Below are 16,204 nucleotides of genomic sequence, written 5' to 3' on the forward strand. Positions count from 1 at the left end.
CAACAAATAAGATAACAGAAAGTATATTTTAGAACATTATTTTTCATTGGCCCAAGAGAGTTCAGTTCCGGATGGTGTATACTTTCCAGTTGAACATACACTGGGTACAGCAAAAAATGATGTCACTTATATTTGGGCAACTCTATGGATTTCCAAGAGTGGCCTATCACTAACTGCAAATTTCATGATATTGGGGGTAAGGGTGGATTGATAATTCTAATCTACTGCAGAAGATGACAGTTAGTGTGGGTAGAACTCTCTTTTCATTAAAGTATTGCTAGTCTGGATATGAGAGAGTGCTAGCTCGCTATCCCTCCTCATGGGATCTCAACAGAAGGCCCATACCTTCAACCTTACCCATCCTGATTATCCTGTTACTTGGGAAGTAAGGGAAAAGGACCTTTTGGGACAAATGTAATGAGAAGTTTCTCAGTTTCTTGTCCTAAGTGAACTACAAGAACAATTTGTTTACAGAGGGAAAGAGCCAGAGACTTAACACGTAGTTGTGAAAGGACCTTTGCACCTCCTTTACTTATGTTTTGGCCTTAAAAATCTGAGGCTTTTACAGAAGCCTATATGATTTGAGGGCTCCTGTTTTCTGATATCCTTTGGGTTGAGAAGATAAGCTCCTTTCTCCAAGTTTCGGATGTAGTCCTCTTTTCCCAATCATTTACTGGAGCTTTACTGTAGGAGAAGGCTACTTCACAGCCTGGTTCTGGCCCTACTAAAAGGCTTTCACAGCCTATTTTGGCAAGGGTGTCTGCTGTTACATTCCCATGAACGTCTTTATGACCTTGCACCCAACCAAGGACAACTTTTTTCCTCTTTTCCAGTTATATTAGTGCATTCTTCCAATCCCATACTGCTTTTGATTCAAATGAGCAGGCATTGAGGGCCTTTAATGCTGCCTGACTATCTGAAAGTATTAAATATTCTGCACATTTAGGCATCCTATGTATGTCCTTTAGCATCCTTTGCATCCGTTAGGCTTCTGGTACATGTTTCTTGCCATGAATTCTGCTTGGAAGAGCATGGCGTGTTTTCCTAAGGACTCGTCTAATTTTGCTCCCGGCCCATATACTCCAAACCCTGCCTTAGAGTCAAGGTATGAGCCATCAGTGTGGAACTTAAGAACATTTTTAGTAAAGTAGGCCTCCTTTATGCTCGATTTATCTCTATTTTCTATGATAATGATGACATACGGTTCTAAGTGAGTCTTTTGTCTAGAAATACTCCTAGATACTTGACCACTTCAGATTATTAGCAATAACAAAAACAATTATCGGATGTAAAATGTTCAACTACGATTGCATTGTACTTAGGCAGATAACAATACATTCTATTTATAAAATATATTATTTTAATACTTTTATTTTATATGTACAGTACTGCATCTGTGCAGTAGTATCTGTCAATGTTCTTACATCGAGTTGTGGTATGTGGCAGAAAATATATTTTTTGTGATCACCATTTTTCATTATAGAAATAATATTTGTGTTTACCAAATGTCGCTTTTAAAGCTATTAATGAAAATACCGTAGGTTGTGTACTCAAGCACAAGAGGTTGGGCATGTGTAAAAACTGAAAATAATCAGTTGAGAGGCATAACAGGGATGCTACAGGTCAGGGAAATCAGGGAAAAGTCAGGGAAAAAAAAACAGGACTGGAAATCAGGGAAAAGTCAGGGAATCCGGTCTCAAGTCAGAGAAAAGTCAGGGAATTTCGACATTGGTCAGGGAAAAATATAAAATCCCTTTACACAAATAAACTTACTGCCGCCGCGCCGAGTCCAAGCCTGCAGACGACGCGGCGCATGAAGCAGGCAGCCGAGGCGGCTCGGCCGGCTATTAAACTGTCTTCACTTTATTTTTTGCTTTTTTATATTTGCCACCCTGTTAGCCTCAACACCGCTTTTTTTCCACCCATTAATTGCCAAAAACCCTGGGGATTGCGTCAAAAAAAGTCAGGGAAAAATGAAAAATTTGGTCTGGAAATCAGGGAAAGTCAGGGAATTTCATTATTGGACTCCTGTAGCAACCCTGCATACGCTATTTTAACATGTTTGTTGCTCCATTAAGTTCAAGTGTACCTTTAAAGTCGTTCTGCTCAGGTTGACGGATATTGTTGAAAAAATACCATTAAAATTGTAATAAAAATTGTAAAATATTTGGTATCTTGTAATTTTTTATAACTTTACTGGTTTCTTTGTTATTTAACTTAAACAATTTTCAACAAGTGCCATTTGGTAATATTAAAGTAAATAACACAATTATTTGTTTGTATTTTTATTTTATTTTTAGTAAACACGTCTTTCGCAAGCAATAGAAAAAAAATTGAAAATGTGAAGAGGAACACTTTTAGTTCCACAAAAATAAAGTGGTGCAACTTAATAAGTGCGAGGGCCACGCTACCATAGGCCCCTGCAGCCAGGAAATCGAACATATTCCTCTCATTTGTATAGAGGAATACCATTGACACCATTAACAATTCATGATGATTGTTATTAGCCTTTAATATGTTGACTGCAGCAGACTTGTTACAGCGCATAGTCATATTCTTACCAGTCGGTCTTACCTATTATGGAGCTCAGTGAATGTGTTAAACAATTCGTCGCAAAAAAAAGCTACAGTTAAAAACCAATGACAAGAAAATAAGTAATAAAATATTAGAAATAAAAGAAAAAATGAATAAAAGTTCTCCAAAACTATAGTTGAATTGATAAATAATGTTTTTTACTATCACTTTTTTTAGGATTAAGAGTAGGCAACAATTTTAATTGTAAGTCTCATATTAATAAATTATTATTACAAATAAATTCAGACCTAATGCTTTAAAATAACTTACTTGTGTGATTAAATCACATTGAAACTATTTATTTACATTAAAATATGTTATATGGTATCTCCTTATATAAACCTGCATCTATATTGAATCTAAATAAAATTTTATTACTTAAAGAAAAAAATTGAAATAATTTTGGGCTTAGGTTTTAGAGGTTCTGTAAAGAGTAAATTCAAAGAACTCAAGATTATGACAATATATGGCCTTTATATATTTCAAATTATAATATACAATATTAAATAATGTTAGCCTGTTATCTCTGCAAAAGATAAAGGACATCATTATAATATAAGAGGCTGAAAAGATGTACAAACTGGGCATCAGAACATTTTTTGAGAAGGCAATTTACATAACTTTGAAGTAGTGTAGAATGCTACTATTCTCATTGAAATCCATGGGGGTCAATTAAAAATGTAAAAGTTATTTAAAAAGTATATTGATTAACTTAGGACCTTATTCAATAATAACATTTGGGGAGTTATGTACTAGGTGATGTATGTAAGCAAATAGCCATGTGTTTGTATGGTTCATTTATTATATTATACCTGTAGTGTTATTTATTTTATGTATTAATTTGTTTTTGTCATACTTAAATTCTATGCCATAATTATACTTTCTTATTTATGACATTAAGAACTGTACATTGTGCAAACTGGTGAATAAATCAATAGTGATTTTGATTCTGAACCCCTTAAGCAAATTACCAACTGTACTATACTAGGTATTTATTTTGCATTTCTTTTAAAGTATGTCATGGTCTAAAGAGTCAAAAGCTTTCGAATAGTTTATGGAAACAACTATGACCTGTTTTTTATTGTTTAAATGTTTCTTGATAAGAAAATAAAATTTTGGCAAAAGTGATTCTTTTCCCCTCCTTTCCTGAATTAGTGTTTATTAAAACTGATCAGTTCTCCATTACAATAACTACACCCCACCAAGATAAACACTATTCAAATATTCGAAAAGTTCAGTAAAACACAGAAGTAATAAGTATAGAGATTATGTCACAGAGCGAGTTCAGATGGCATTAGTCTGCCTTAAGCACTAGGGCATGTTTGTATCAGTTGTGTAGTATTGTTAGTAACACATTTACATCAATTATTGGATCGATAGATCATGCCTACATCATATGTGTAGCTGTATATCCATCAGGAAACTGTGATAAAGACCTGTTGACTGATCAAAACTAGTGCTATGGAAATTTAGAATTTAAGCTATATAACATTTGAAAATTATAACGTTGTGATGTGGATTTTACAGGTTGTACATAAGCTGGGAGGCTGTAACAGAGTCACCAATCACAACCAGTGGAAGACTGTCTCCCACAAACTAGGTTTTGGTCAGAACCCCACCTCTGTCAATCTGGTCAGGCACGCTTATAAAAAGTGAGTATTGATTTGTCTTGTATATTAAATTTATCTTTTTGTGGTTTTCTGATTTCTTTATCTTGACTGTATCACACTCTTGTTAACCCTATGAGTGGTAGTTGAAATGTTCCAAAACAGCTGGTTGACATTCGTATTCGTGCAGAGCCTCACTAAATCCTCAGAAATATACATTGCTTTTAATATCAAATAACAAAATTTTGTGGTTCGTAAACTTTTTCTTTCTTTTTATACATATCGAAAGTAAATGTTCCTAGAAATAATAGTAATGGTAAACCGTTTTTTCCAATTAAAATGAAGTGTTTGAACATGTCTTCATACAAATATTCTGATTCTTCAAATCAATACTACTAATTCACTTACTGTTACGGTTTGGAGCCGAATTTAACTAGATTTAAAGTCATTACTCTTTTCCCATTGAAAGGTATGAGGGTTATTCCAAAAGTAAGATTTCGTTAAAAAAATAAAAATTTTAATTTTTTCGGAAACAACTGTTTTATTTACATCCCTTATATCTTTTTCTACTTTTCTACATAATTTCCATGCTTATTTTAACATTTTCCACATTGTTCAACAAGCTTTTGAATTAAAGTTGTAAAAATCAGCAGCCTTTGAAGATAACCAGTTTTTAACTCCTTCTTTCACTTCTTCATCTGTGTTGAAGTGCTTGCCACCAAGAAACTCCTTTGAGTAGCGGAACGAGTGGAAATCACTTGGCACTAAATATGGACTATTTGGGTGGTCCATCTGTTCCCATCCAAATTTTTTGATAGGAGTTTGTGTTTCTTTCGCAATATGGGGTCTGGCATTATCTGGGAACAACAACACTCCAGACGACCAAAGACCACGTTGCTTATTCTGGATTGCACTTTGAAGTTTAGTCAAGGTAGCGCTATAGGCGACTTTATTGATCCCTCTTTCCATAAAGTCGACTAATAATACTCCATGTCTATCCCAAAACACGGTTGCCATAATCTTGCATGTTGAGATTGTCTACTTTATCTTGACCTTGACTGGCGATGACATGTGATACCATTCCATTGAATGACGTTTAGACTAGGGGGATGACATGTCTCATCCCCTGTGACAATATGGTTTAAAGACTGTCACATTTCTTATATATTGCTCCAAGAAAGCAAGACCAGAAGTCATTCTTTTCATTCGTTGGGACTCGGTAAACAGCCTGGGGACCCAACGGCACATAATTTTCAAAAATTAAAATATTCAGACGTAATTCTGTACAAAGTTGTTCTACTCACATTCGGAAATACACCTAAATATTAAATAGTGAGTTGTGAATCGCATTGACCAAATCAACTGTTCAAACCAAATAGTCCAACATGCATGAGGATCTTTATGTCTTGTTGTTTTGTAGTTCTTGACTGTAATCTAACTGACTGAGTCTGCACTGTCTGTTTATTTGTTGATTGTACTGAACCTACCTTGTGTACCGGCAAAATCAATGTCTCGTACCGAAAGTTCGTCCACCGCTAGACCTCTGACCTGCAATACTGGGTTGCAGTTTGCCCCATAGTAGTGCTGTGTTGGTATTTATTTGTTATCTCTGTATTTACGAATTGAATACGTGTATTTTCTAAACATCACAGAAAGGAAAGTTATTAGGTATACACAATGTTATGTCGACACATCGAAAGACGCAGAGATAAAAACTAAGGAGCTTAAAATAGGTGATAGCGATAAATTGTCACCGAATTTCCCGCATATCGCTAGCGGCGAAATGCTAGAGCACCGCAGCTTTGTGGCATTTCTTGCAAATACTGCTAGTGACACTCAAATGTCATTGTTGCACTTGGCGTAAGGGTTAAATACAGTTGTCTATTTTGTTTGAAAATAGACTAGATAATCGAAAATTTTCGACTGGGAAAAGACCGGGAATTTGAAAAGAGGTTTTGAGTGGCCACCCTGTATAACTATTCTTTTTCCAAATTTTGAATGACCCTATCTAATATATTAAAAATATGTATTGTTTTGGGTGTATGTTGGGACTTCGTCGAGATAAAAGTTTGCTCAAATGTTGCTATCTTAAAATGGTTTTTTGTTAAAACTGGCTAATAAATTTGTTGAAAGCTATGTAAAAGTAGTGTCTACTAAACTACCAAGTTAAGAATGGATATTATAAAAAATTACTGCATTTATCGTGTTCTTAAGGTCACGTTGTATAGCATATAAGCCATATATACACACATATATAAATTTTCTGATTATGGTATTTTAGGATTCTGGGAGTCACGATCAGGGAAAATACAAATAATCTCCTGGAAATTCCTTTATGCAATATGCACATTTCTATGAAATCTACTAAAAACGTTTTCTGGGTTTATAGTGTCTTGGAAACTCCCAAAAATCCAACTAAGTAATAATAGTTGTTCATCACATTCAATGTTTACTTAAAATTCAATAATAATGTGTTCATAATTTGCAAGATATATATTTTGTAAAAAAAATTATCCCAAAAGCAGAAATGAAAATTTCATAATTTTTTCAAACAATGTTTCTAAAATAACCGCATTATTTTCCAGCAGTAGCAGGAACAAATTTGATATTTATGAACTCATAGCAGAGTTAGTAAACATGAAAATATGGTTATGTATTAATCAAAGCGCTATTTTATGTTATTTTAAAACTATTGTTCAAAAACTAAATTTCAGTTGTTGCACATTTAAAAACTTTCTTAAAAATGAAATGGTTTGTTAAAGCTTGACAAAAAGATATATGCTTAGTTATTAATTATCTCTGATGTATGAATATGATCAGCTTTATGATTACTCCGGAAATCTTACAGTTTGTCCAACTAAATATTTTTAATTAATGCAAAGTTTATTTCTATTCATAGTTTTCCACATTCTTTTTCGGGGCGTATATTTATTGCCTTTATGGGTAAGAAGGGATAAATAAGGGGCAGGCACTCAGGACCCCATTTTAAATGGTAGTGGTAAGGATGAATTAGAAATAAATTAATGTCTGTGACAAAAGTTGAACTGTCCATTTCATGCAACACTTAAGTCTTCGTAAGCATGTGTTTTAATTGTCTGTAAATAACTTTTATAAATATTAGACAGAGTAACAAATATTTAAACTGTAATATTTAGTTATTACTTCAATTTTTAGGTTCCTTCACAGTTTTGAAGATTTTTACCGCAAGTTGGGCTGCACAATGGTTAATCACCCACGAGGTCATAGAGCTCGACACCGCTCCAGCCGCAGCCTCATTCGTGACAAGGACAAGTCTGTACCAGTTAAGGTGAGTGATAATAGGACTGCATTGTTCTGTTAATTTAATGTTGTTATTATTCTTTTTAGTTTTAGTTCCTCTTCTGAAATTTTGTTTCACAATTCCCAGTTCTATAAAAGTGACCAAAACGTATATTTTTGTAGATTAAATACAAATTTTATTATATGTTCTCTTTATTTTTAGTTATTGTATATGAAATAATGAGATGAAATAATAATGAATATTATTATTCCACAATATCATACATGTATACAAACAAGAGTACAGAGCTTGGAATAGGCCTTGGCACAATTTCCAGTATGTGTATTATATATTGTATTATAATGAATTAAATATAAGTGTACAATATAAATGTACAACTACAATGTGAAGAGTAAAATTCTACTCAAATCCAAATTGGCAAATTTAAATATGGCCGCCAATGTTGCCATAGTTTCACATAGTTACATCCATATCTATAGACACCCCGTACCATACATCATTTGATCCTTTGTATCCATTAATTTCTATGAATATTTCAATATTACATATCCTATACCCAATCGTATAGAAACACAATGTTCTTAGTATTTCACAAAATGTGGTACAACAACAAAATTGTAACTGTAATTGTAAACAGATTTTGATGTCTCTGAAGTTTTTAAATTTTGTTTCAGAGTAATGTGATTGATACTAATTGAAAGAATACATATATAATTGTGTTGATAAGTATCTGTGTAATAAAATCATCTAAAATCCACAGATATGTTCATTTTTTTAATTATAATTATTTGTTTATTAAATAATGCAATAAACTTTCTATAGGCAAAATTTTAGCCAGTAATAATGTGTCCATTTCTAGTCAATAACTAATAGTCACATATTTTTCAGGACAAACAAAGTGAAAAAGATACGGAAGAAACTAAGGAAGAACCAATAGCTGAACATAGTAAAGATAAAGAGATCATACCAAAAGAAGAACCAAAATCTAAGGAAATGGCAACAGAACCTCCAAAACCTCTTAGAGAATCGCGAAAAGAATCACAAAGGCCCAGAAATGACAAAGTTGAGAAGAAAGAAGAAGTAAAAGCAACACCTTCAGTACCGAAGACATCTGAATTAACAACCATAACAAAACCTATTCGAGAGGATAAAACCAAATTAGATGACAGAGAAGAAAGGATAAAAATGAGAGAAATGGTCAAACTTGACAATATTGTTAAAGACGAATCAAAAACTGAAAAAGATAACACTAACCAGAAAGTAATAAAAGATTTAAAAAATGAGGAAAGTCAAAGGCTAGTAAAAGCATCACGTAGAGATATTAAGGAAAACAAAAAAGATGATAAAGAAGATGAAAAAAATAAACTGCCTCATGAACGAGAAGTGAGACCTAAAAAGACAAATCCTGTGGGTACACAAGGTTCAGATGAAACTAAAGTAACAAAAATTCGAAGTTTGTTTTCAAAAATTACTGGATCTAAACGTGTGAAACCTGTAACAGATAGTAAAATACCACGAGCAGGTAAACCTATGGGCCTAAACGCGGTCCGACAGAAACGCACATTTTCAGAAAGGATGAAAGCGATGGTAAAAAAATTCAAAATGAAACCAGCTGTGAAACATTTAAGGCACAAATCGCCCCCTCCGTCTGAAAGTAAGGAGGTGGAAGAGAAGAAAAAGCCAGTTCCTGAAGAAGCTACCAAAGTAAGTCAGTAATTAAGTATTTTAGTATGGCCTTAAAATGTTGATAAGCCGTAATATATTTATTGGATATTCTGCAACCAGTTGACCTTATTTTTTTTCTTCGTTTAATTTATCATAAAAAATTGTGTCCATATGATGTTATTTTGTAAGTAAAAATGGTGGTGTTAGGAAATTGCCTTATCATTCCACCATAACTGGTAATCTTCAGTGTTCTACTGGTATGTGGAAACATAAAACTACATGACTACATAACTTTCCAAATTTTAACAATAATATGATTAAGTAAAAAGGCTAAATTTCAATAAATTTGGTTTATTTAGAAAACACTAGAATATATGTTGGCAAAAAAAATCTTACTATAAGTTGTAATGAATCTTTCAAAAACTAAAATATAATTTCCACATATAAACTTACCTATATAGATTAAGGTAGGATGAGTATTTGCTATGTATTTTATTTCCAAATTTTGTTGTAATTCCTAAAACATGTAGTTTTTTTAAAATTTTTCTCCGAAAATCACATTTATTTGTTAATGTTGTTAGTTTTTGTTAACTTTTTTTACTCTGAATTGTGTGCTTGAAGTAAGAATAGTAGAAATCAATAGTAGAATAAGTAGAAATCATTTATCAGCTATCTTATGTTGCGATTAGGTGACTGTTCCTCAGCTGACCAGGTCGAAATCCAAGGAAGAGGTCTCTTGTAAGCTCCGCAAACCTGATATAGTCCATGACAAAAAATCTGCTGTGCCCTCCACATCTCAGCCAGTACACCTGGACAAGAAACAGGGCCATTCTAAGAAACGGAAGGATGAAGAGAAAAACTCTACCAATGATGAGTGAGTAATGCATCTTTTTCTCATTTTGTTCTTTAATCCTGCAACTGGCAAACGCACAATATCATCGGGTGTTTTATTTGTGTTCTAAATAGCAGCAACCAATATCATGTCTTTTAACATGGCTTATGTAACAATTACATCGTTAAATATGCTCAAAAAGTATCAGTGTTGATACTTACTGAAAGATGAATGTTTAATTTATGTAAGTAATAATTTTTTTGATCATTTTAATGTTATGTTATGTGTCTATACAGTTTTTAACTAAATTCTATCTGTGACTTTGCAGCTTCTAACGTAATAATATGAGAGTGGTCAAAGGACTACCCAGACAACAAGGAGTTCAAATTAATATAACCTGCTGCCAGGCCATCAAAACCAATGTGCGTGCTAGTCAGTAAAAAAATTCAATGGATCAGTATATCCGCTCAGTTAGAATCAAATATCTTCTCAGCAAATACTTTGGGTTCACCAAGTCACCATGGAAGAATTGAGAGAAACCTAAGATGAGAATGGATTAACAAGACTTTGGATAACAATAAAGCTCTCTAGTACTGGTGTAATCTTTTTGGTACCCTGTGGGTAGTAAAACCAGTATAAGATAGAATTTAAATATGGTTAATTGACAGTCTAGACAGGGTGGACACCTGACTGGGATAACCGGGAATAAGCTGGGAATTAACAGACGGGGAATCTTACTGAGAACCAGGAAAATTTTGAAAACAATTTTCTTTCTCCAAGAACTTATAAAATTAAGACATAATTTGACAGCTCCTTGAATCAAGAACTGATTAATATCAAAACATTGTATTTTTCGTGATGTGGTTCGTGGAATTGTGAATGAAAATCAACATATGTTTACGAGCTCCATCTGACTACAGTTGATCCAGGGTTGCTTCCACTAGTCTAGTGGAGTTTATCTTGGTTACTTCTACACCTGTGCCGCCCGTGGCAAGCCCCCCTCCCAAAACAAAAACACGTAAAAATGCATTGGACAATTAAAATCGACTGACCAATTGTTCTGGACTTCGGTACTAAACGAGTGGTACGCTTTAAATTGTAAAGTGGCAGAGCGGTATTGAGTGCAATGCAAACAGGTTTTTTGTATTTAAGTATTATTCAGTCGCCGAGGTGGAATCTCTAGACGAATTTGTCCAACTCTTATTCTTGAGTGAAAATATTATTTTTTATCTTTGTGTTTTTCCTAATTTAATACATGTAATTTCCAAACATCACAAAAAGGAGAGTTATTATGTATACACAATGTTATACATTTTTCAACACATCGAAAGATACTAAGTAAAGTAGCTTAAAATAGGTGATAGCAATAAATCGTCACAAAATTTCTCACATATTGCTAGCATTGAAATTTGTTACAGCACCGCAGCTATAAGCATTTCTTGCAAATTCAGCTGGTGATGATAAACTGTCACCATTGCACTTGGCATAAGGGTTAAATAAGTATTACAGTTGTTTATTTGGTTTGAAAATGGACTATATAATTGGAAATTTTTAACTGGAAAAACTGAGAAAAAAATCGAATATTTCAAAAGGGGTTCTGAGTGGCCACTCTGCTAGACCACGAAATGCCCTGGACTCAATGCAATAAAACAAGACTGAATTAAACCCAATTTGTGAGTAGAAGAGGAAAAGGTATACATAGGAGAGAGCTTAATGATTCACATGTGTTGGGTAAGCTGCAACTTACAGATCTGCAACACTGCACAGCACTGGATTGTTGAACGTGCCAACAGAAGGGTTGTCACTGGGTGTTTATAAAATCTTGGAACTTAAAAGATTTGGTGAACAGTGTACACAGAATAGTGTACAACCACAGTTCACAAAACTTAGTCATATTGCAGTGTAGGGTGATGGTAAGTGGAGGTTTTTGAGTCTCACAAAAAGATATGATTCTTAAAACAACCATTTAAGTTCTTGTCAAACACTGATGAAGAAAAGAAAAGGAAGTTGGAAAGAACCCAAACAGAATAAATCTTCAAGCAAACAAGTATACGGCCAAAAGTATTTAAGAGGTACATCCTGAACTCACATATATGACTGATGCTCCCAAAACTCCAAATGTAAGTGTAATTAACCGACTGTCAAGCAAGCCCCAAATGATCTGACTTGTGATAGGGAATAGGATGCTTACCTAAAGTAGCATGATATTGTGCTCATAGATTTTAGGTTCATATTTGCTCTACTTGGCCAGTAGATGCAAAGCTAACTTAAATTTATAAAAGTGTAATATGAGTTGTGATATTAAATATTTTTTGTAGTGTACTATTGTAAATATTATATATACCCAGGTGTTGTAGCAAAAAGAGAAGGCAGTTAGGATCTTATTGAAGTCTGCTATTTCTTAATTTAAAATTAAATAGTGAAAATAAATTATAATTCTGAAATTTGTCTTTGTCTTTAGAACAATGGACCAGTTGCCAAACTACAAGACTGTCGCTGTGGGGGACAAGTTGAAGGTGTATTACGGGCCGACACACGAGTCCAAGGTGACATATGAGGCCAAGGTAAGAGATATTGTTTTTTATATTTGAAACTTTTTGTCTGGAATGACTACACCTCATGACATAAATATTTACATTGCAATAAAATTCAAACTAATATTATCACTAATAACAAACTTCTCATGCATATATATTATTGGCTGAGAGTCATTGAAGACCTATCACCCATGAGGCTGAAAAATTGTATTTCTGTCTATGTGTCTGCAAGATATCTTGAAAACAAATTGACCTATAGACTTGAAATGTTGTGTGACACTTCATTTCTATATGGGCAACACTGAGTTCAATGATGGTGTACGACGTCTGTCCAAAAAGTATCCTACCGCCGACCAGTAGGCGGCCGTGGCATAACGGACCGGCTCGAACCGGTTATTGGAGGGGAGGGGCGAGCCTACTCCTTCCCATATTAGGCATTGAATACGATCTGGTCACTCAGTGAGTCACAGCGCTCTGTTCCGTACAGTACTGCCATGTGTGTGCGTCACATTTCAATATGACTGAACTTGTTGAGCAGCGCATTTGCATTCAATTTTACCAAAAACTTGGCCATTCAGCATCAGAGACGATTACTATGATACGGAAAGTTTATGGTGACGTGTCTATGGGCGATACACAAATAAAAGAGTGGTTTAGGCGGTTTAAAAATGGCCGCATATCAGTGGAGAGTGATGATCGATCTGGCAGGCCTTCAACGGCCAGAAACGCTGAAAATGTTGAACGTGTTTGTGCAGCAATTAATGAAAACCATCGATTGATAGTCCGAGAGCTGGAAGAAGATTTAGGAATACCAAAATCGTCAGTTTGTAACATTTTACACGAAGATTTTAAAATGAACCGTGTTTCGGCAAAATTTGTTCCTCAGCTGCAGACAGAAGACCAAAAGAACTGTCGACTTGAAATCGCACAGGACAATCTGGATTTGATAAAAAGTGATCCAGGGCTATTTAAAAAAGTTATTACTGGTGATGAATCATGGGTTTATTGCTACGACCCTGAAACAAAGGCTCAATCTTCACAGTGGAAAACTCGCGAAGAGCAACAGCCGAAAAAAGCAAAACAAAGTCGAAGCAATGTCAAGACAATGCTGAGTCTTTTTTTGACCAAGACGGCGTTGTTCATCACGAATATGCTCTAAGAGGCCAGACAGTGAATAAGGAGTATTATCTTGAGGTCCTTAGGCGGCTACGAGATGCAGTGCGATGGAAACAACCTGAACTGTGGACAAGCCGTGACTGGATCCTGCACCACGACAACGCGCCAGCTCATTCCTCAAATCGTATTCAGCATTTTTTGGTCAAACACGACATCAACCAACTACGACAGCCTCCCTACAGTTCTGACATAGCTCCTTGTGACTTCTGGCTATTTCCGAAATTAAAAATTCCTTTGAAAGGAAAAAGATTTGACGATGTTGAACAAATAAAACAAAATGTGACGAAGGACCTGTTAGCCATTCCGCAAAATGAATTTAAGGAGTGTTCCCGGAAGTGGAAGGAGCGTTGGAATAAGGTAGTGGCTTGTGGAGGAGAGTACTTTGAAGCGGACCAGATTGCTGTTGCCGCCAAGTAACGTCAGTTCATGCTAGACGTCAAGGTCGGATACTTTTTGGTCACACCTACCCATGGGATTTGATTGAGCATTAACAAATATTTTTACATTGGTTTTATGGGTAATGATGATGGCAACATGAAAATAGCAGAATAAATAAATTTTTAAACAAACTGAGAACAATCATGAGATTTTTACATGTACATATTAACACATGTAGCTTAACTAACCTCAACACCAATACTAAAAACTTAATGACCAAAAATCTATCATGTGGTGAGATAACTTGAAAAAGAAAAATTATTGATTACCTAGCAATGCTTCATTGATGTGTCAAACTTTAAACAAATGCAAAAGCTCAATATTTAACTCAGCCATACAGATAGTACAATTATTTTTGCCATTGTTTCTTCAGACATAATATGCCATTAAAATATTTATCTACAGACTGCAATTGATATTAATGAGCTTCAGAAGCCAGTATTCAATCAGTTTATATTCTTCACCAAGGTGTTTAAAATAGAAATATCTGCTTTAAAACTGTTTTTTCTACCATAGAGGAATTTGAAATATAAATATCTGCCTTAAAGCTGTGGTTTCTAGTATAGAGGAGTTTGAAATATAATTATCTGCTTTAAAACTGTGGTTTCTACTATTGAGGTTAATAAGAATTTATTTATATGAATGAGTTGCGTAAAGCATCTGAGAAATAATAGTTCATCATAAATAATATTTAAGTAATGGGAGTTCCTATTTGTTATTAATCACTCTAGGAAAACTAATGGACAAAGAGAATACTTGTTATAATAATAATAAAATGTAAGTTTACATGGTTACATGGTCCATGTAGTAAGATTAAGTTATAATGGTGATGCAGGTGTTGAGTCTGAAGGTGGAAGACCATGAGACTCTGTACCTTGTCCACTATACTGGCTGGAACACAAGATATGATGAATGGATAAAGCGTAGCCGTATCGCAGATAATCTCAGTTGGACCCCTGGACGTGCCAAGCGCACACGCCAACAACCGTCCACTCAGGTACTCTCTTCATTGCTGCTGTTTTGTAATATTAACAGAAACAAACTTTGTGATAGTGATTTAGTTCTAGTTTGTGTAATGGTAATAGTTTTCCATTTTCACACTACATCCAAACATTGCTTACTCAATTAAATTCTAGAAATATTTTGTATCCACTATGGAGAACTATTTTCAGTCAAAAGATGTTAAACTAAAAGATTTTTGTTGATATAAAACCATGTTTAAACTTATTTACCCAATTATACAGAGATGGAAACACAGGAGCAGAGATGTACCTGCAGGTGCGAACTTATTTGACTCAGCTTTGGTCTCCTTTGGTATTGAGCCCTTTAATATAAATGTTTATTCACTGCTCAAAACTCACCTATTTCCATGTTTCCAATAAACCAAGGTTTGATGCTTCAGTTTATTACCAAAATGAAACTGCATGAAGGATATAGCGGAATGTCTGACCAGAGTGTAATAAGAGATAACGCTAATTAATAACAAACATGTTTTGATGCTACTAGTGTTTCATCTTGGTTTCTCTAAAGACTTACTGAACGACCCTTGTATTTCAAGCTTTAACTGTGATGCTATCCCCGTGCAATGTTTGTATCATTAATACATTTGAACAAAGAGTATTTGCAAAATATCTAAAAAGTAAATTATGCTAAAGTAAATTTAAGTTACTGCTTATGGGAAAATTATTATGAAATGTAACAAATTTTCACGTGTTAATTTTAAATCGTATGAACCTTTAAGTTTATTACATCATAAGCACTGGTACTGAGTCACTTATGATATATTAATGGCAACTACTTCATACAGAAATGTTTGACATAGTTCGATAGTTGTTTCAAATGCTACAAAAATAAACATTTAAACTAATTCAAAGGTTTAAAAAACAGCTACTTGTAGCAGGGATTGAAAGTGGATTCCAGCCGCCTTATAGTATAGTCAAGACTGGAATCCATATTGTTGAGACATATAATACTGCAGAATCTTAGTTTCCATTAAATTTTGTGCTCCTAATTAGTAACTTTTTATTGTAAACTGGTTGGTTCACTTGTCATAATCATCTTTGATTCCAATTAACCTGAAAAATGTACATTGTTT

General features: G+C 34.2%; 1 protein-coding gene across 4 annotated transcripts in view; it reads left to right on the plus strand.

Annotated features, from left to right (window-relative positions):
- The window catches only part of LOC124375065 (AT-rich interactive domain-containing protein 4B-like), a 71,560-nt gene that overhangs the window by 33,498 nt on the left and 21,858 nt on the right, over positions 1-16,204 (plus strand). For all 4 annotated transcript variants that reach the window (XR_006923648.1, XR_006923647.1, XR_006923650.1 and 1 more), the window contains exons 11-16: positions 4,102-4,226; positions 7,356-7,488; positions 8,350-9,165; positions 9,816-10,000; positions 12,420-12,522; positions 14,945-15,106. Coding sequence is in view for 1 of the 4 variants with exons in the window: in XM_046833200.1 (XP_046689156.1) it covers positions 4,102-4,226; positions 7,356-7,488; positions 8,350-9,165; positions 9,816-10,000; positions 12,420-12,522; positions 14,945-15,106 (1,524 nt within the window). In the remaining 3 variants the exon portion in view is untranslated. The remainder of the gene's footprint in view (positions 1-4,101; positions 4,227-7,355; positions 7,489-8,349; positions 9,166-9,815; positions 10,001-12,419; positions 12,523-14,944; positions 15,107-16,204) is intronic.

The sequence above is a fragment of the Homalodisca vitripennis genome, chromosome 1 (genome assembly GCF_021130785.1).
Source record: "Homalodisca vitripennis isolate AUS2020 chromosome 1, UT_GWSS_2.1, whole genome shotgun sequence".
Classification (NCBI taxonomy): domain Eukaryota; kingdom Metazoa; phylum Arthropoda; class Insecta; order Hemiptera; family Cicadellidae; genus Homalodisca; species Homalodisca vitripennis.